This window comes from Miniopterus schreibersii, assembly GCF_964146895.1.
Source record: "Miniopterus schreibersii genome assembly, chromosome: 2".
Lineage (NCBI taxonomy): Eukaryota > Metazoa > Chordata > Mammalia > Chiroptera > Miniopteridae > Miniopterus > Miniopterus schreibersii.
In genome coordinates, this window is record NC_138102.1 from 56,744,290 (window position 1) to 56,765,381 (window position 21,092).

Below are 21,092 nucleotides of genomic sequence, written 5' to 3' on the forward strand. Positions count from 1 at the left end.
CATATTCCTTTCCTAAAACTCAATACTACATTTCTGTTGGGTCATATAAATTATTGATCTTTAAACAAAGTACTGCAGAGTAAAAGGGGAATACAAAATGGAATTTCAGGATAACAACCACAACAAATTTTACATTACCATTTTTGAATGGTTGTTATTAATGGTGAAAATTTAGATGTGGCATATTTGTATTATTTACTTTATATTATTTAAATTAAACTAAAAAATATATCAAGTTAGAAAATTCACAAAGCACCAATCACTATAGAAATCATTTAATTATATGCACTTAAAATTTCTACATACCCTCTGATGGGATGTTTTCTCTGTCCTGTTTTTGTTGTGTAATTTCATACACGGTTTCCTTTCTTAAAGGAAACACTTGATTTGGTTCCTGGATAAAAATGGCCTGTCACTATTGTTTGCTTTAAAGGGCTTTTTGCTTATTTTTGCTTTTTAACACTGAATTCTGAAAGAAAAATCAAGGCACAGGGATTGCAGCTCAGCTGCTGTGGCATAAATCAATATTTAAAATGCACAACAGTGACTTTTCTTCCCATGAAAGTAGGGATTTTTTGTGCTTGATTTCTTGTTTTATTAAAATGTCAAACTTTGTCTAAGAAGGACTTCAAATTTAGCTTTGGTTTCTATTTAAGTTTACTGGTTAACATCAGGGAACTGGAACAATAAAATAACTGCACTTTATTTGTTTTAACGTTTGATTCCTGTGCCCTGTTGGGGCTGCTGAAACTGGGAATTTCATGAATGGACAACCACCATACTCTTGGCTCAGTTAGGGAACCAGTAATTCTCTCACCTCTTTTTACCTTCAGCAAAGGGGACTGGGCTCTATTTTAATGGCTCATCAAAGAAAAAGATGAAAACTCTCCAACCAGTCAAAGCTAGAAAGAGATCATAATCATCATAATTCTTAATATAGATATGAGGGCAGACACATCTTCCCTTCTTGAAACATAAGATTTTTGTAGGATAGTAGTCTTTGGATATATGTACAGTCATCTCTCCTTATCCAGTTTCTCTTTCTGCAGTTTCAGTTACCTACATTCAACCCCAGGCCAAAAATATTAAATAGAAAATTTCAGAAATAAACAATACATAAATTTTAAATTGTGAGTCCTTCTGAGTAGTGTGATGAAATCTTGCACTGTCCCACTCAGTCCAGCCTAGGATGCCAACTCTCCTTTTGCCCAGCTTACCAGTGCTCTGTGCTGTCAATTGGCCACTCAGAAGCCCTCTTGGTTAACAGATTGACTATCCAGGAATGGCAGTGCTTGTTTCAAGTAACCCTTATTTTACTTAATAGTGGCCCTAAAGTGCAAGAGTTGTGATGCTGGTCATTTGGACATGTCAGTGAGGAATCATAAAGCGCTTCCTTTAAATGGAAGGTATGTATGGGGAGGGCGGACACCACGGTGTACATAGGATTCTGTACTATCCCTGGGATCGGGCATCCACGTGTCAGCATCCGCTGGGGGCCTTGGAAAGCATTTCTCGCAGAGAAGGACAGACTATTGTATTCATCTATAGCCTAAATTATTCCATGCATTTTATATCATGATTTATGTACTAGAAGATTATGCCTTGAAATTCTCTGTTAGCATTTTACTCCACTCTCGGTTCACACTGAGAAGAGTTCTCATTCTAAAGCTACACACCGAATGCACCAGTCTTGCAGCCTTGGTCTCCTGTGCTCGGATGCCAGTCTTCAAATTCCCACTGTGCCTCTGGCCCCCGGGTGAAGCACCGCCCCGTAGTCATTAATGAAAAATCACCGTGTAAGTGTCAGGACGGTGGCACTGCCATCCCTGGACGCCGGCGTCCCTGTTTCTTCTGTGTCTCCCCACAGAGAGACTAAGGCTAAAGGTGAAAGGATGCGGTTTATTAAATAATTCAAGCCGTTAACCTTCAACCTGCAAACGGATGGCAGCCTATTAAGTTTGCGCGGCCAAGATTCGTGCTTGGTGTCTACTGATGCTGAAGCATAAGGCCTGTTCGCTTTACTTTTACCGCTACACAGTAGCGTAGTGAGGAAGGAGAGTGAGAAAAGGTGACAGGGGCCCACGCACAGGGACAATAAGAGCAGCAGCTTCACTTGCATAAAGAAGACTGAAGCCTCCCTCCCTCCCTGCCTCCCTCCCTCCACCTCTCCGTGCAGGCCCCGGTGCACATCTGCGTCACTTACGGGGAGGCGGAGGCGCCGAGGCAGAGAGAAAATTGTACTGTGAGGACCTTGACAGCTTTTCCTCCTGCCTCCCTATATTTCCCGGAATATCTTTTTTCCCCCCTCTTTTACAAATTGACCATATAAAACCACCCCTTCTCCACCTTGCAGAAGGCATTTGACTTTCTCAGAAATACCAGGCAAGCTCTCAGAGCATCCTCGGAGAGGCCAGGGACAGGGGCGCAGGTGCACGCAGGAGGTTGGGTTGGGGGAGCGCTTCTTCGCGACTTGGGGCCTCTCTCTCTCCCTCCCTCCCTCTCTCTCTCTCTTTCTCTCTCTCTCTCTCTCTCTCTCTCTCTCTCTCTCTCTCTCTCTCTCTCTCTCCCTCTCTCTGCGCTCTCCAGGCACTGAACTCAGCCGCAAGGACAGGAGAGCTGACACCTTCCCAACCGAGGCTGTGCCACGGGCGCATCCCAGGGACGTGTCTCCGGCCACCGCCGCCCCCGAGCCTCCGAGCGCGCGGATCTCCCTCTGTCGCGCATCTCCGGCGCCGGGCAGTCCCACCGGTGCCCTGCGCGGGGACCGAGGATCCCCAGCCCTCGCCTCCCCTCGCCTGCCTCTGCCGCGGCCGGCGGGCTCCCCACGCGCGGTTCCCGCGGACCCGACCCCGCCGAGCGGCCGAGCCGTGCCGCCCGCGCTCCGCGGCCGCCGGGCAGCGCGCTCACCCCGCCTGGCGGCGCCTGCTCCGGGCGCGGGGAGCGCCGCCAGCCGCCTCCCACCGGCTCCGCGGCTCCCCCGCCGGCCGGCCCCGTCTACTCCTGCGCCGCCCGGGCTGCCTTTGCCTTCCTCGCACCGAGCATGTCGGGCTCCGGGCGAAAAGACTTCGATGTGAAACACATCCTGCGACTCCGCTGGAAACTCTTCAGCCACCCGTCCCAGTCCCCCGGCGGCCCGGCGGGGGGCGGCTGCGCGCAGCAGGACGGCGGCGGCTTCGAGCACTGGGGGCCCAGCCAGAGCCGCCTGCTCAAGAGCCAAGAGAAGGGCGGCGTGAGCACCTTCTGGAAGAAGTCCTCTTCTTCCTCCTCTTCGTCTTCCTCCCCCTCGTCTTCCTCTTCTTCCTTCCACCCACCGAATGGCACCCTGCTGCCGGCGGCCACGAGGCTGCAGCCCGGCGCGCCCGGGCAGGGCACCCAGCCGCCGGCCAGGACCCTCTTCTACGTGGAGTCCCTAGAGGAGGAGGGGGTGCCCGGCATGGACTTCCCCGGGCCGCACGAGAAGGGGCTGGTCCTGCAGGAGCTCAGCGTGGAGCCGCCCAGCTCGAGCCAGGCAACAGGTGAAGGGTGTGGACACAGGTACAGTAAGTCCCGCGGGGCGTCCGAGCAGCTCCCAGGTTTTACTCCTCTCGCCACCCCCCCCCACCCCCCTTGTACTTTGGTTATTAGTAAGTCTGAAAGGTTTCAGGTTGACACTTTTGGTTGAGAGACGCCAGCAGGGATTTTATTACCCAAGTTGTAATCTTGTTACAAGTTTATTCATTATTTTCTATGGGCTCACACATAATTGTTTTCCTTTGCAAGTTCTCAGAGTCGTAATCACACACGGAACCTACGTTGATTTTGGTCAATCTCTAGGTGGAGTGGTTCTCCTATTTCCGAGAATATAGTATTCTGTCCTTACGTGTCATTAAGTTATGAGCTGAAACTTGCTTGAAGGACCCCTCGGATGCATCTCTCATGCACTGGCCTAAAATCTGAGGTAGCAAGTTACCTGGGGGCCCTGTGCTCCAATCTGTATTCCAGGAAGGATGGGGCGGACCAAAGGAGGCTCCTGGACAGCAGCATTACCTTCTCTCTTTTTTCTCTCCGTGAATTAGTGCTATTCTCTATCCCAGCTTTTCACTTTATCCCACTTTACTTTGGCTGTTCAGAGTCTTAGAAGTAAACTGTCGCTGAGCCCTTTGGCGTTCAGCTTTCCGGATTTGTTGGCTCAGTATGGGACTGTGCATCCTTACTAATCAGGTCAACATTATTTCTTGTTTGTGTCTAATACTATACCTCTTTGAGTAGAGTTCTCCTACTTTTAAGACTTACAGAAAACCTTCAGAGACATGAAGCTCCTGAGTTTCACATTGTTGGAGAAAGACTCATTACTCTGCACTAGATGGTTACTAGGTTTGTTGTGTAAGGAGGATATGAAAACACATCCACTTTTCCCAGACTATATCAGAACACATTATTGAAGATAAATACAGGGCAAACAGGAAATGGCAATGAATATGTTAATAAAACTTAACTACCTCTAAATAACAAATTAGAAATAGAAGCAACTTTTTAAACTTCGTTGATTGAATCAGCTTCTTGTGAAGTTAAGTCACACAAAAAATACATAAAACGAAATAATATGTATAAGTATACTTTATGGGTTAGAGATACAATTGAATTGCTTCAATGATGTGATTATGTAGATTTAAATCTGAATCTTAACAGCCTTGACCACGGTCACATAATATTTGAAGGCATTGACATTTAATATAATGTAAGATAATTAAAGAGGAAGTAGTTTAATTTGCATTTTTCAAGTGTGTCAAAGTTTCTACCCTTATATAGGAGACCAAATATAAGTTTACCTATCACTCAATTAAGTAAGATATTTTACCAAAAAAGTTATAATTTGGGGTACCAATAATATCATGAAGTTATTTGATTTATGTAGTTTTAGACTTATCATTGTTATATTTTAAATAGTTGAGTAAGTATAAAACTTGTTTTTAGAGGGGCATTCATAAACATTTAGCAGTTCACCTTATATATTTAAAAGATAGGTTAAACATTTACTAATTATTACTTTATTGAAATGGATATTATTGTGACTCAGTTCAATAAAAAAGTGGATGAATTCTTTAGATTTGTAAAGTCTTCAAAACAGCTTGACATTCTGGGAATATTGTTTGATCATTTAATAAAGTAATTTGCTTTATAACAAATATAGTATTATGTGAGTCATATTTGGTATGAGTAATTCCTGAAGACTTTCTTGTAAGTTGGAGAATTTTAATGGAATATTAAAATAACAATGGAATATTGTCATAAAAATTATAATAAAAAGTAAAACCAATAACTAATAGAAAACATTCATCAGAATTATCTTCTAGTCTCTCATTTTTTAATATACATCAGTGTTTTCACTCACAAAGAGCTTTCAGTAAAAGGTATTCTGAAAAAAAGCCTAATACCACCTTAAATCATATTACTATTGGAATGATGGTCTCCTATGAGATTTTTGAGTATGTAAAATATTAAAAATCAAGTCTAATTTTATTTTGAAATTCCTATTAATACTTAAATCTTTTAGACTAACTTAAAATCTTCACTGGACAAGTCGGTTAACACTGATAGTATTCTCAGGGATATTATATGTCCCTAAACCTTCATAGAATATTGGTTTTGTTCTCATGATTGGTTGAATTTACACTACCAAACTAAGTAATTAGTCATTATCAATATATATTATATTAACATGTGGTAAAAATAAGGTTCATTTCACAGAGAGACATTTTCAAAGTTAGATACTGAATAGAAAATAATAAGTAGAATAATTTGTAATGTTGATTTATTTCTATCAAAACTTATGCAGGAAATCTGCATAATGTTTATAATGATCAATGAGTACATAAACTATATGAACCCTGCATGATAATTTTGATTACTTGGATCATTATATCATTATACTGTGATGTCAGTGATTTCATATTTAGCAATTAGTTTTATTAATTCTGACTTCTATGCTAAAATTTATGTTCATAAAGCAAGAGTTGGCCATTTTTCTGTTCTCTTTTTTCATATTCCAATCTTCTCTTTATTCATCTGGTCTCACACTGCTTAAAAACATTGTTTTAGACAAGTATCAGCAGCTCAGTTCATTTAATTTATCACTCAAACAGCATCTGAAGGATGCTCAGAGGAAAGCTGCCCATATGATCAGAATTCTAGAAAGGTCAAATCATCATGGAGTTGAAACATAAAGGTAGCAAGAAGACAGTGGTGAACTAATTTGCCACCCAAACCCAGCCTTTATCTTATTCCACCCTCCTAGACATAAATAAGCAGACCTCAGTATTCTAATACCTCAACCATCATGCCATTAAGAATTCTAATGTTACAGTCACAGGCTCCTAACTTATGCTATTAATCATTTTTCTCTACTGCCCACACTTAGTTGTTGGAAAGTGTATAATTTCCCAGCTATTCATATCAGTATATGTTCTGATGTGAATAGCTCTGTCCAAAATTCTATAGGTAGTAAACTAAGAAACCAAAGAGAAATATTTATAGTCTTGCAGTGTGTAGAGTTGTGAGTAGAAAAAGAGATGCCTTGTTTAACTGCTTGCTTTTTTAGTTTTCTAAATTCTCAGAGTGAAGTCATCTGATTCCACGGTTTTAGTTACCATCCATGAACTCTATTTCTATATTTGCAACTCAAAACCTAGGACCCCCCCTGACTTGCGGGCTCACACATCCACCTCCCTGCTTGACCTCTGTGGTGAATATCACAGGCAAGGTAAATACAACATATAGAAAATTGAGCTCATCATCTCCCCTTCTCTTTTGCTCAGTGTCCTTCCTCTCTGTCCCAGAGGATAGCTCTGCACCCATTGGTTTGTGCAAACCAGAAATCACGATCGTATTTGCCCTAATCTTTTTCCCCATCATTTTCAATATTTCAACTAGTCCTGTCACTTTTACTTGAAAATGCCCCCCCATATCTATCCCACTTCTCTCCGTCTCCATTGACTACACCATTTCTAATATACTGTCCTCTTTCAGCTCAACATCTGCAACTGCCATCTGCATCATCTCCCTTCACTAATTTTGCCACCTGTAATCCATTCTCTTTACTAGAGTCAAAGAAAATTATAAAATAAAAATCTGAACTACTTTGCCTCATCCCTGGCTCTCCTCCCCCAAACCCTTAAAACATTTCTACCATCCTCTGACCTCAATCCATACTTTGGGCATCTTGGTCCTGAATGATTTGTCCCTTGTCTAATATCAAAGTCCTTCAATCACCAACGTCCCCATCACCCTTTGCCTTCCAGATTCCATGTTGTTTTATATCATTTTTCCCTGGCCTCAAACTTGTTACTATTCCTTGTATAGTGACTCTCCTTCCCTTAACCCACCCTTTCTTGAGTTTATTCCCATTCACCATTGAAATGTCTTGAATAAATCTCTGTACCTTTCTCAGAGAAGCATTCATTGATCCGTTAGGCAAAATTTTCACTTACATTTTTTTTTTTAGTATATGTTATCTCTTGTTTTATGTTTGAGTAACAGATCTCTACTTTTTAATTCTTTATTGTAGCTTATAATCATATATCGATAACTGTGTTACTTTTGTTGTTTGTCACTAACTACATTGCCCAGTGGACAGTGTGTTTGTTTTGCTAATCATTTTATCCATATCTCAGAATATGTAGTTATTTGATAAACACTGTTGAGTGAATAAATATATATCATAATCAGAATGAGTGACATTGATTAAGACCTTGTTATTTAGCAGGTAGCATGTTGAATATCTGTTTATGTTGTGCAATTTAATATTCAGATTAGCTTTATGATTCTGGTCCAATTATATATCCCTTTGGCACAATGATTACATAAATGAAAAAAGTGAGATGTAAATAAGCAATTAATTTGCCTAGAGTCACAGACTTTTAAGTAATGTAGTTATACTTTTTTGAGGGATTCAACTTTATATTTTTATTTATTTTTAATTTTTTGTAAAATTTATTGGGATGACACTGGTTAATAAAATTATACAGGTTTCAAGTGTACAATTCTATAATATATTATTTGTATATCATATTGTTTTTTAACACCCGCAGTCAAATCTCCTTCTGTCACTATATATTTAACTCCCTTTGCCTTTTACTACCTCTGCTGGACTGTTAGTCTTTGCTGACTCCAGACACTCTAATTCAGGTCACTTTGCCAATTCTTCTTTTCCTCTGCTTAAACAAATAAGCAGACCATAAGAAAAGAAATTCTAACTAAAGTTATTATAAAGCAGTTCTTTTTAATCCCTTGGTGAAAGTTTTGCTTGTGTTTGAAAGTTTAGATAAACTCTTAAAATGATTCTAATGCACAATGCATTAGAAGTTTCAAACAAGACTTCTTAGCCCAAGTTAGAAAACATTCAATTTTTCCTGAAGTATGATACATTTGGAGCATTTTACTTTATTATTAAATGGAAGTATGAGGAAATAACTTAGACAAGGAAAATAATTTAATTTTGGAGCCCAAAAGAGAGCTTTATGATAGAAAACCTGCTTTCTGAAGCTCAGAAAAATTGATATAGAGAAATGTCACAAAAAGACAGCATATACCATTAAGACCTCATGGAAATTGATGGGACTGGAACCAAGTATTTAAAATGAAAAAGTGTCAGCATTGCTTCAAAAGAAAATAATTTTTAAAATGGTAAGGAACTATTTATTCAGGAAAGTAGTTCTCAAAGTATGCTTCCATGGAACACTAAAATGAACTAATGTTCATAATTCCCCAGCAGCCCCAAATTTGTAGTGGGAAAAAAAAAAGCAGCATAGAGTGATTTTACTCAATTTTATGTCTTCTTTGTAATTTATCCTAGATTTGGGCATTAAAAACCTACTGTTATTTAAAGCAGAACTAGCAAAGATGATACCTTGTTAGGGGAAAGGTGTTTTTTGTTTGTTTGTTTTTTCCACCTATTTCAGAATGGATTCATAAGCAGCATGTGGTATTCTGCAAAGAAACCTACAATTTTCAGGTGTCCTCCCCTCTGAACATGTTTGCTTCAGGCAAACTGAGAAGATCATAAAGGAAAAAGAAATGAGACCACTAGGTTTGATATTGATCAGAAAACTCCAGAGGTATCTGAAAGATGTGAATACAAATGTAAGATGATAGAATGCAACTCTTTATTTAAAGAATTTTATTGATTTTTAGAGAAGGAGGAAGGGAGAGGGACAGAGAGAAAAGCATCAATGTGTGAGTTAAACATTGATCTGCTGACTCTACTGGGGATCAAGCCAGAAACGTAGGCATGTGCCCTGACTGGGAATCAAACCAGCATACTTTCAATTCTCAGGTTACTGACACCCAACCAACTGAGCCCCATGGCCAGGGCTAAATACAACTCTCAATTATAGCAAACAAAAAAGAACCATGCTAACTGAAAGATCATATTCTAGTTTTCATTAATAAATTTCTAATGAATATTTTGTAAACTATATTATTAACCTCTTTAAAGTATACTATTTTAAGAAATTTTAAAGTGATATATAAATTCTCCTTTTCCAATCAAAATCAACTTTTGGTTAATAGAACATAATATTGATCAGTTATTTGTTTCTATTGTCCCCCCCCAAAAAAAACTCAAAGATAATTTGTGTATCTGGGAAAGATGTGCTTTTAACAATTACATGTTAAGTCTAATTTTATTGTTCTTGACTAATAGTTCTTATAGAATTTACAGAGAACTGAGATTTGCAGTATATTTTAGAGTTAAATCAAACTTCTGGAATTGAAAATATGCATCCTTTTAAGTGGAATCTCAAAGTAATGAGATTCTATTGATTTTCTGTTTTTACCATCCAAAATAATTTTAGGTATATTTGTGATAATTGTAATAACAAATATTCTTGAATTTGCATATTACTTTAGGTCAGATAACAATTAATTTGCCTTTCTGAATTTAAAATTGTATTATTGAAAATGTTAAAGAAAATATCTGATGTAGACACAAATAATCTGAGATTAAATATGGTTTTAAAGATCTTATAAGTCAAGTAGAGGCCAGAAAAAAGCTTATTGTACTATATAGGTTTGATGCTTGCTACCATTGCTGACTTCTCTGACCAGGATTTAAAAACAGTTTGATCTAAGTGTTTATAAAAGCTTAACAATGGTTACCTTGACCAGAGAGAATGTGCACTATGATTTTAGAATCCCAAGAAAAATCTGTTTTGAATGGTAAGCCTATGAGGCAGATCATTTTAAAATAAGATCATATTGCAGAAATTATGCTTTTTAAAAACTGATCTTAGAGTCTTCAATGATAGTAAAGAGTGGAATGAATCAGTGTTAATTCTAAATTCAGCCTTTTTTATTCCTTAGGTGGCCTTAGTTCAATTTTAATAACTGATTTTCAAAGGAAATCTTTCAGTTCGATTTTTTTATACTTAGCACATTTTTTTCTTAGTGATATTGCTAGGCATTTGCTCATACAAATCAGCATTTTCATCTTCACTAAAATATGACAGAACAACTTAAATTATGGGATCAGAAAATTGGAAGGGTTTATATTACAAGGGAAGGGAAGAATTAAAACTATTCTAGTTTTTCAGGAGGCGAGTGGCAATAAGATATCTGGGTTTTGTTTGATTGTTTTTGTTTTGTCTGTTTCCCTAGTAAATTTCAATTTTACTCAAATATCCAAGAGGTCCCTTTAGATCAGTATTCACAAATATCAGAACTTCAGAGAAAATGGTAAAACTTTTTAAAACTTGTATTTTTGAATTTATGAATATAAAATATCCCAACTTCTTACTCTGAGGCTAAATTTTGAACACTACTATTTTGAAAATAAACCTGGAGTTGTTTTTTATCATTTGCAATAAAATTTAAATATGATACCTACTTTTTCAGTTACCTTAACTTGATATACTAGCATATAATTACAATAGAGAAGTTTACACAATTAATGCTGGGATGTTTGGTACTTGGTAATCCACTGATGATTTTTAAAGATTTACTTGTGCATTTTTTTCCCCTCAAAAGTCATGACATTTTTATATAAAAAATATTGTATGGCTCTTTTGTAGTGGCTTTGGTTAGATCAGTAAGCTGTGTTTAGTAATATGAATATTCCCACATTATCTGCCTAGAAATGAGAAAATTTTAAAAATCAGTTGAGATGAAAACATCCTGGGCAAATAATATTTTAATCATTTTATTCAAGTCAGTATAAAAGAAGAACTGGTACTTCTATTTCTAGCCTATATAGAATAACAAGGACTGGACTTACCTTTCACCTGAAGCAACAACAAAGAATAAAAGAAGGAAGAAACAAAGGAAAAAAGTTATATAGACACACTATAGAATGAAAGAATGAGAGAGAGAGAGAGAGAGAGAGAGAGAGAGAGAGAGAGAGGGAGGAATGAAAGAAAGAGAAGAGAAAGAAACAAGAGGAAAAAGAAAAGGAAAAGAAAGTAGAAAGAAAAGAAGAAAGAAAGAAAAGAAAGAAAGAAAGAAAGAAAGAAAGAAAGAAAGAAAGAAAGAAAGAAAGAAAGGGAAAGAAAAAGAAAGAAAGAAAGAAGAAAGAAGAAAGAAAGAAGAAAGAAAGAAAGAAAGAAAGAAAGAAAGAAAGAAAGAAAGAAAGAAAGAAGAAAGAGGAAAGAAAGAAGGAAGAAAGAAGGAAGAAAGAAGAAAGAAAGAAAGAAAGAAAGAAAGAAAGAAAGAAAGAAAGAAAGAAAGAAAGAAAGAAAGAAAGAAAGAAAGGGAGAAAGAAAGAGACAGTATATGAAAGAAGATTTTCAAGACACTGAAGGAGAGCGATTCCTAAAATATATTTTTTAAAAAATGAAATGCATACTGTGATTACCCAGCTAACCATGTGAGCAAGATTCCAGGCACTGTTACAGGGAAGGGAAAACCAGGAGGAACACGAGAATCATCCTGTATTGATGAGAAGGAGCTCAGTGTATATATGGTTTCTGACCACTATGTTGTACATCTGAAACTAATACAGAATAGTGTTGAATGTGGGCTGTAATTAGAAAACAACAAACACATTAATTAATTAATTAATTAACTGGAGAATCATCAGCATGTAATTGGTTTTAGGATCATGGGCTGATATTTTACTAAAACTATGTAAGATATCAGAATTGGAGGAAACAGGGTGAGGGGTACATGAGACTTGCTACTATTTTTGCAACTGCTGGTGACTATATAATTATTCCAAAATAAAATATTAAAAAAAAAAATAAATATGGAGAAAATGCCAGAAATCTGTGGAGGGGTCTCTTGAGTATTCAGCAGATCAGTATTCAGTAGAATACTGACAGGTACATGTGTTTAAGGAGTTACCCAAGTGTTTGGAAAGAACTATCTCAAAATCAGAGAGAATAGTACTTGTTTCTAACAATCAGAATGGAAAAACCTCATAATTCATGGGATTAGAAAAGTATGTGGAAAGGTATTGTGTTAGTAATAGAAAATAACTAGCTTTAGAATAAATACTGCTGTGGTACCACTTAATAAATCTCAACAGTAAAACCCAAAAGTATTAAACTGTTTCCAAGTAATTTAACTGTGCCCTATAACAAAGTTGAAGAATAATTCACATATTCATATATATTCAGTACCAAACAAGGTAGAAGTGGAAAAAATATAAACCATAATAAGAAGCAAAATCAATAAAATAAAACTGGCCCAAAAAAGTAGCAGACAAGGTCATTAAAGTAGTAAAAACCATATTCCATATGTTCAAATAATTAACTAGGGTTATGATACATATGGAAAGATCAACATCAAATTTCTAAATGAAAATCAGATTATAATGTTTGAGATGAAAAATTTTCTGGATAATATTAATTACAGAGCAGAAATTGAAGAAAAACATGATGAAATTTAAAACACAGCAATGAAATCACCCAAAATGAAACAAGGAAAATGACATCAGTTGACACAAAAAAATACAAACCACCCAAAATGGTAACTATATGGGTTAAGAAAACAAGATTATTTCTTAATATTTACACCTGGGAGATTTGAAAGCTCAATGATGGTTTTTATCATATACGTAACATAAATGTATGACAGCAGCAGCATTAAGATTGGGAAGGGAGAAATGTAGGTATAGTATTGCAAGTTTCTTATAAGAAATGTGAAGTGGTTTATCATTTGAAGTTAGTCTCAAAACTATATGATAAATCCCAAAGTAACCACTATATTAACAAAACAATAATAGCTATTAATACAACAAAAATATAAAATGCTGTTATAAAAATTACTGAATTCATCTAATAAAAGAGAAAATGGGACAAAGATAGAACAAATAGAAAATGCACAGCTCAATTACAGTCTGAAAGCTTACTATATCAATAATTACATTAAAACTAACTGTACTATACATTAATAATTAAAAAGATTATCAGATTCTATAAAAAGTCAGACCCAATTATATTCTGGTTACCAAAAATATACTTTAAACATAAACACAAATATTTGTTAAAAGGCAAAGGATGAAAAAGATATAAAATCCTAAGACTAACAAAAAAAAAGTTGAAATGGATGTAATAATACCAGAGGAAGTACATCTCAGAGCAAAAAATATCAACCTGATAAAGAGACTGTCTGAAAAACCTACAGCTAACATATTGTGGAAAGGCTAAATGTATTTCCTTTAAAATCTGGAACAAAATGAGGATGCTTAATCTTGCCACTTTTATTCAACATTTGACTGGAGATATTAATCTGTTCAATAAAACAAACAAACAAAAGGCATCAATATTAGAAAGGAAGAAATAAAACTGTTTTAATTTACTCAGTAATTGATCATCTATGTATAAATCAAGAAATAACATGGTCTTTATTTTTAGTCATAATTGTTTATTAGAACAAAATTTGTGGAACCTATAAAAAAGATGAGTTTTTTGGCAGGATATAGAATTAACATACAAAACCACTTATATTTTCATATATCATCAAGGAACAACTTGAAATCGGAATCCTAAAAGTAATACATTTCATAGTAATATCAATAAAGTATATAATGCTTACTAATAACCATGACAAAATATGTGAAAGACCTATACACTGAAAACAAAATCATGCGGACAGAAAGCAAAGACATAAATAATGGAAAGATGTACTATGTTCATGGATCAAAAGACTTGCAGTTATTAAGATGTTAATTCTTCTACAATTGACCTGTAGATTATACACATCCTCCAAGAAAAATCTTTTTTGTTTTTATATTAAAAATTGACAAGATTGGAGTTTAGGTCAAGATGGCAGCATAGGTAAATGTGATACTTGCCTCCTTCCCATAGCCACATCAAAATTACAGCTAAAAGACAGAACAACCATCATTCAGAACCACCTGAAATCTAGCTGAACAAAGTTCTACAACTAAGGAATTAAAGAAAAAGCACTTTGAGAATAATACGAGGGATAAAACACTTGGCAGAATTGTGGAACCTGCTGTTCCCACATCCATGTGTGGTGGTTTAAAACCAGGAGGAATATCTTGGCTGTGGTGGTTTCTCTGAGTAGTGAAGGGTCACAGCCCCACACTAGGCCCCTCAGCCCAGGGTTACAGTACCAGGAAAAGAAATCCCCAAAACTTCTGGCTGTAAAAACCAGAGGGAATTGTGGCTGAGTGACACAGAGTCTGCTGACCCCAGGCAGTTCCTCTTAAAAGGCCAGCACATGGACTTACTTGGACTCCCTCTAAGCTCCAACCCTGAGGCTGCAGCTTGAAAGGAACCTGGGACATTTAGGGAGGGACTAACTTGTCTACAATCAGGGTGAGTGCTGGAGAGACAGCTTTCTCCCAGACAGAAGTGCTGGCAGAGGCCATTGTTTCTTTGCTGAACCCTCCCTGCCACAGACCTGGCAAGGAGGTCATCATATCTGAATCTCCATCAACGTGGCTCGCACTTTTTTCTCCCCCATCCTGATGATTCCTTGAGACTTGACCCCTCCTTACTTTCAGGCTCATCCAAGCCATTTCCAGTGGTTTTTCCATACAGCTGGCCTCTCTTGCCTCATGCTTCAAACTTTTCTAAAATTTCCTGAACAAGCAGCTGCTTGCCTCATTGTGCCTCACATCTCTTAATGCAATGCCCTAAGCCCAGAACTAGTGGCAACCTGCCTTGGTTCATAGCTTGGCTTCTGCTCAGCACCTCCAAGCCCAACACAAGTAGCAGCCAACAGCTGGCGTGGCTCAGCTGTTGAACATCGACCTAGGATCCAGGAGATCGGAGTTCGATTCCCGGTCAGTGCACATGCCAGGGTTGTGGGCCTGATCAATGACTCTCTCATCATTGATGTTTCACCAGTCTCTCTCCCTCTCCCTTCCTCTCGCTGAAGTCAATAAAGATATATTTTTTAAATTAAATAAATAAATAAAAACAAAGATGACAGGAATACCCTGGCCAGGTTACTTGGCTCCTTGGAGCATCATCCTATACACCAAAGGGTTGCGAGTTTGATTCCTAGTTAGGACACATTACTGTTACCGGATTGATTCAGTCAGGGCATGTATAGGAGGCAACCAATCAACATTTCTTTCTCACATCAATCTTTCTCTCTTTCCCTTCCTCTCTTTCTAAAAAAACATATTCTTGGGTGAGAATTTTTTTTAAAAATTGACTGAATTATTCTAAAAATTTCTTGAGAAATTTAAAGGACTTAGATGAAACAAAACAATTTTGAGAAAATGAAAAATTTGAGGAATAACACTGACTGATCTTCTGACTTATTTTGAAGCTACATTAATCATGATAGTGTGTTTTCAGCATCACAATATATGACTTGATGAGTGGGTAATGGATAAGTAATTTTTATAATAGCCATATAATGAGATATTTATGCTATAAAGAAAGAATAAACAACTGGTCTTCAAACATTATGATTGAATGAAAAAAATGTTCTGATAAGCAAAAAAAAAAAACCTCACTGTATGGTATAGTTCTCCTTAACATTTATCTATCATAAGTCATATAAACTTGTCCATTAAACTTGTCCATTTTGATTATTTATACTTTGAATAGAAATTTGATTCTAACATGAATCACATATTAGAGTCAAACATCTCTTTAGCTTGATATATGACACTTGCCTTTCAGAACTTCATAGTGAAATATTCACATGGAGTCTTTGTTGCCTTTCTCTTGGCAGGTTAGGGGGAAAAAAACAACAAAAATGGAAGACTGAATAGTTTTACAGTAAGAATTTCTGCAAAGAAAGCTCAAAAGTCTTATCATGTGAGCACAAGGGTCTTAGGAGATAGTGGGAACCATTTCCATTGCCGATTCTATAGGAGAAGCAACATCATTCATGAGCTTTACCTTAATGACACAGAAAGGAATAAACTATGCTGTCTTCTTCTCTGACTTCACTTTGTATTTTACAGGACAACTTGGAAACACCACTAAATATATTTTCCCCAAGGAAAAAGAGCTCATTTTCTACTCTATCTTGATGTCCTAAAAATATAAAATATTTACATATAATTATTCTCCCTAAACAACAGCTTGTGAATTTTAAATAGATTCCTTATCAGTAGAATACTTTTTAATTATAAATTTAATTTGTATTATTATAAAGTTTCTCAAAGGACACACCTTAAAATTTTTTCTGAATGTATTACTTTTTATTTCCCCAAACTGACACATCTATTTGAAATCTTAACTAAAGTTGAAGACTCACTTGCATCTGTTCTTACTCCCATATTCTCTCACATTATTTTATTTGTCTCATGCCAGATTTTCATCTAAGTATAGTAAACACTGAAACTCTTATTCATGAGTGAATTCCAGAAAAATCTTTATAATTCCAGAAACTGAAAATATGTATGCTATACAAATGTTGATAATTTTTATAGTATGTATTTCTCTAAGTTAATATTGTTTGCCTAATTTTAATATATCAGCACCTACAGTTGCATGCAACAATGGGGAGAAAACTGGATTCAGCATTAGAAAACCTAAGTTTTAGGGTAAACTCTACCTGTATAGGAAAATGTCCCCATTGTTGCTTAAATTACTCCTTATCTCATTTTCTCATTGGAATATGATGAGAAAGGGCAAGAAATACATTATTTCTAAAGTATTCAGGCCTTGCCACTGCAAAAGAGGACAGTGGATTCTTCCCTGTGGTTGAATCAGCTTGCTTCCTAGAATAGCAGCATGAATTAGGCTGCACTTTGGCTACTTAAGATATGAATTGAGCTCTATTTTGAACACTTAAGGTTTACTCTGAGCCAGATGACCCCATGTAAAAACTATTCCTTCACTCAATGAAGACTATTTTAAATCAGTTATTTTTTTCCCCACACAATATGCCAGCTTCCTGAGATAAAATGAGGTATGGAAAACTCATTTCCCCCCCACAGAACAGAAAATTAGTAATAAAATTTAACAAATAAGTAATTATAAAAAACTTACACAATACAAAGTATGAACATATTAAAAGGGATTTTTAAAGGTTCAGAAAAAGAAAGCTTCAAAGGGATCTTAATAAAGACCAACATCAGTATGTTCAGTTTCTCATAAAAAAAAAAAAAAAAAAGCAAGTAAATTAGCATGATTATGACAGGATAAAATTTCAGGTGATTTGAATGGGGATATAGACCATAGTCAGACAACAACGGGCCTTCTAGATCATATTAAAGACTTTAGATTTTTGCCCAGCCAGTGTGGCTCAGTAGTTGAGCATTGACCTATGAGCCAGGAGATTGTGGTTCGAGTCCCGGTCAGGGCAGGTGCCTGGGTTGTGGGCGCTATCCCCAGTAGGGAGCGTGCAAGAGGCAGCTGATCAGGACTCTCATTGTTGATGTTTCTATCTTTCTCTCTCTCCCTCTCCCTTCCTCTCTCTAAAATCAATAAAGATATATTTTTTTAAAAAAGACTTTCAATTGTACTTATAGTGACTGCAAAACAATGAATCTAGCTGATGAGAATAAAGTATTAGAAATTTTTTTTCCTCTTAGTGTATGTAAAATGGGCTAAAGAAAAGAGGGGTGAAACTGAAAACAGAAAGCCAAGTTAAAAAGCTAAAACAACAGTCCTAGTAAAGAACTATTACTAAGAAAAGAGACAGGAGAAAAAAAATTTTTTGGAAAGTAAAATGCCCCAATTGCCAATTAATTAAAGGTTTAATTGTAAAGGAGGTAGAGAGGTAAGAAGATTCCTAAAATTTTTGATGGACAATTTAATGCATTTTTGTTGTTGATTTTGTGGATGATGTAGGAGACTGGAGGAAAGAAAATATTTTTTGTTCTGAACAATCTGAGTTCAGTAAGTACCTGATATAATTATTTTAATTTTTTTTGTTCAAAATATTACAGATGTCCCTTTTTCTCCCCAGTGACCCATTCCACCCCTGCTCACCCCCCTACCTAGTCCCTCTCTACACCATTGTCCATGTCCTTGTGTTGTGCCCAACATATTCTCTCCTACAATTTCCTAAATTTTAACTTCTGTATTCCTTTACCCCTCTATAAGCACCTCACATGGACTTTAAAAATTAAAATAATAATGAGTGGATAATTATTTTCATTTTTAAAGTCCATGTGAAGTAGTTATACAGGGGTAAAGGAATACAGAAGTTAAAATTTAGGAAATTGTAGGAGAGAGTACCTTGGGTCTTAAGATTTCACATAAGGAATAGACCTGAATAGTGACAGTCTCAAATATATGGCCATAAGGATGAGTTAGTTAATAACTTGGGCGGAAGGTGTAATTAAAGGAACCCAGAGCAGGGGCTACCTTGTATGATGAGTCATTTATAAAAGATTGAATATTTCTAGGAAGACTGTTGTATTGGAGGGGTTTTAATGTCTTCAATGATTAGAGGTCATTAAAACAGCACTAAGAGATATACTAGTATGAGCAACTCACCTGAGTCTTCAAAAGTGAAAGGACTTTGTTTCCTGAACAAAGATGCAAGGCCCATAGTAGAGGTGCACAAATGCAGTGCTAGACATTTCTATACACTACTTCCAGGTGTCAGGATTGTGAGGACTGAATAACCTATCAGTGAGAGGGGTATTTTATTTCTTTTTCTTTTTTCTTTTTTTATTTTTTAATCCTCACCAGGGGATATTTTTTCATTGCTTTTCAGAGCTAGTGGAAGGGAAAGAGAGAGAAACATTGATGTGAGAGAGACACATCCATTGGTTCCGTCCTGCAGGAGCCCCAACGCAGGGCCAGGGATTGAGCCTGCAACCAAGGTACATTCCCTTGGCTCTGATCAAACCTGGGACCCCTCAGTCTGCTGGCTGATACTTTAACCACTGAGCCAAACCAGCTAGGGCACAATAGAGTAAAATTAAAACCAAAAAAACTACACATGCATGTTCATATGTGTAAATGCATTTGTAAGATCAGAGCGAATAATGTGGTAAGTCAAATTCCACATTTTTACATTTGTCACCTAACGATTATAAGATTGTTTTCTACGTGCATTATGTGTACATTGAGCTTTATTGCTATTATGTTTATAAATTAAGAAGCCAAAAATTATTGAATTTATCTAATCAAAGAGGAAATGGGAACAAAGATAGAGCAAATAGAAAATGCACAGCATAATTATTGTCTAAAAGCTTGTTATATCAATAATTACATCCTGTAACTGTATGTGCTAAACTTTTATGCCACTGAGAGTGCAGTGTGTTTCTTTGCACCAGCATCACCACAAACAGGTGAGTGATGGTAGTGTAAGCACTGACAGTTGGTTTTTCTTTTTGTAGTGCATGTGCCTGACTTAAGCTTGGATCACCCAGGCATCCAGTTTAACCAGGCTTCTGTTTCAGAGAGGCATCCATCTTCGATGAAGGCTGGTTCACATTGCCAGGCCTCCTCCCTGCACTGAGGCTTCCTTGTTTTAGATTTTAGTTGGTTTTAGTAATTGACCAGTTGGGCTACTTGTTTTTTTCTCTTCCCACCTTTAAATTTTCACTCTTATGTTTTAAATTCAGCAATAGAGAGGTAGCCTGCAGAACCCTAGGCCCACATCCTCAACCCCAATAAAAACAGAACCCCAGGTCTATGCTGGCTAACTCTCTTCCCCTGGCATGCATTGTATACTCCAAGGCCTATAATTAATTTCCTTCAAAATTTCCTAATGGTTATTGCTAAAGAGTGTCTTGCAGTTGCAGTAAGAACCACAAGGGTCAGCTCAGTTGTAGCACTGGTTTAGAAAAGGGAGATGTTTGTAGGAAGCTCACTGAAAAGCCCAGGTGAGTGCCCTCAGCCTTTTAAAGGCAATAGCATTACTATCAACAAACTGAGACGGCACAAAACACTAATGCAGGGTGGGGCAAAAGTAGGTTTACAGTTGTTCATATGGAAAATAATACAATAATAAATAATAATACATGAATAAACTCTGTGTTTTGCGTAATCACAACTGTAAACCTACTTTTGTCCCACTCTGTACATTGACCATGCTAAGACCTTATGAAGGAGTTTTTGGGCTCCACTATAATCTTATGGGACTGATGCTGTTGTAATAACCTGCTTATTACTGAACAGAAAAGGAGTGAAAGGAAAGACCAGATAGAGACATGCCCAGTAAGGTCTGAGTGAGGTGGGAAATGCTTGCCAGTCAATCAGGTTATTGGCCAGGATGGGCGTGGCCACAGCAAGCAGATGAAATCTAAATATATAAACTTCCAAACAAAGGAGGTGGGCTCTATCTCTCTCTGTCTCTCTTTCTCTGTCTCTCTCTCTCTCTCTCTCTCTCTCACACACACACACACACTTGCAGGCACTCACACTCTAGCACTCTGCATCCTCTTGGGACTCCTGTTGCAGGGGCACATTTCCCTATGCTGGCATGACACACCACCGTGTTGGACTCCCCACATGGACTGGTGGACTTTAATCTGGCCCGAGGAGTAAACCACCCCCTGCTGAAACTCTAGATATTGGTCCTGCTTTTGGATCTTCTGAGTTCCCAGCTACAACTTTTCCAGGACTGGCTTCAGGGGCAGGGGACTTTGGAACCTGAGAAATCTACTTAATACAAATAAAACTGCCTTCCATCCTCCCACGCAAGTCCTAGAAAATTCATTTCTGAAGATGTAGCAAGAGCCTCACTCCCACTCGTTTCTGGGAAGTCTGGCTTTTTAATTC

General features: G+C 37.1%; 1 protein-coding gene across 1 annotated transcript in view; it reads left to right on the plus strand.

The window, feature by feature from the left end:
- The first annotated feature begins 2,935 nt into the window (after positions 1-2,935).
- Positions 2,936-21,092, plus strand: part of KLHL1 (kelch like family member 1) — a 331,681-nt gene continuing 313,524 nt past the window's right edge. Inside the window, exon 1 of the mRNA XM_081129220.1 lies at positions 2,936-3,534. Coding sequence (XP_080985346.1) covers positions 3,041-3,534 — 494 coding nt within the window. The 5' untranslated portion in view covers positions 2,936-3,040. The remainder of the gene's footprint in view (positions 3,535-21,092) is intronic.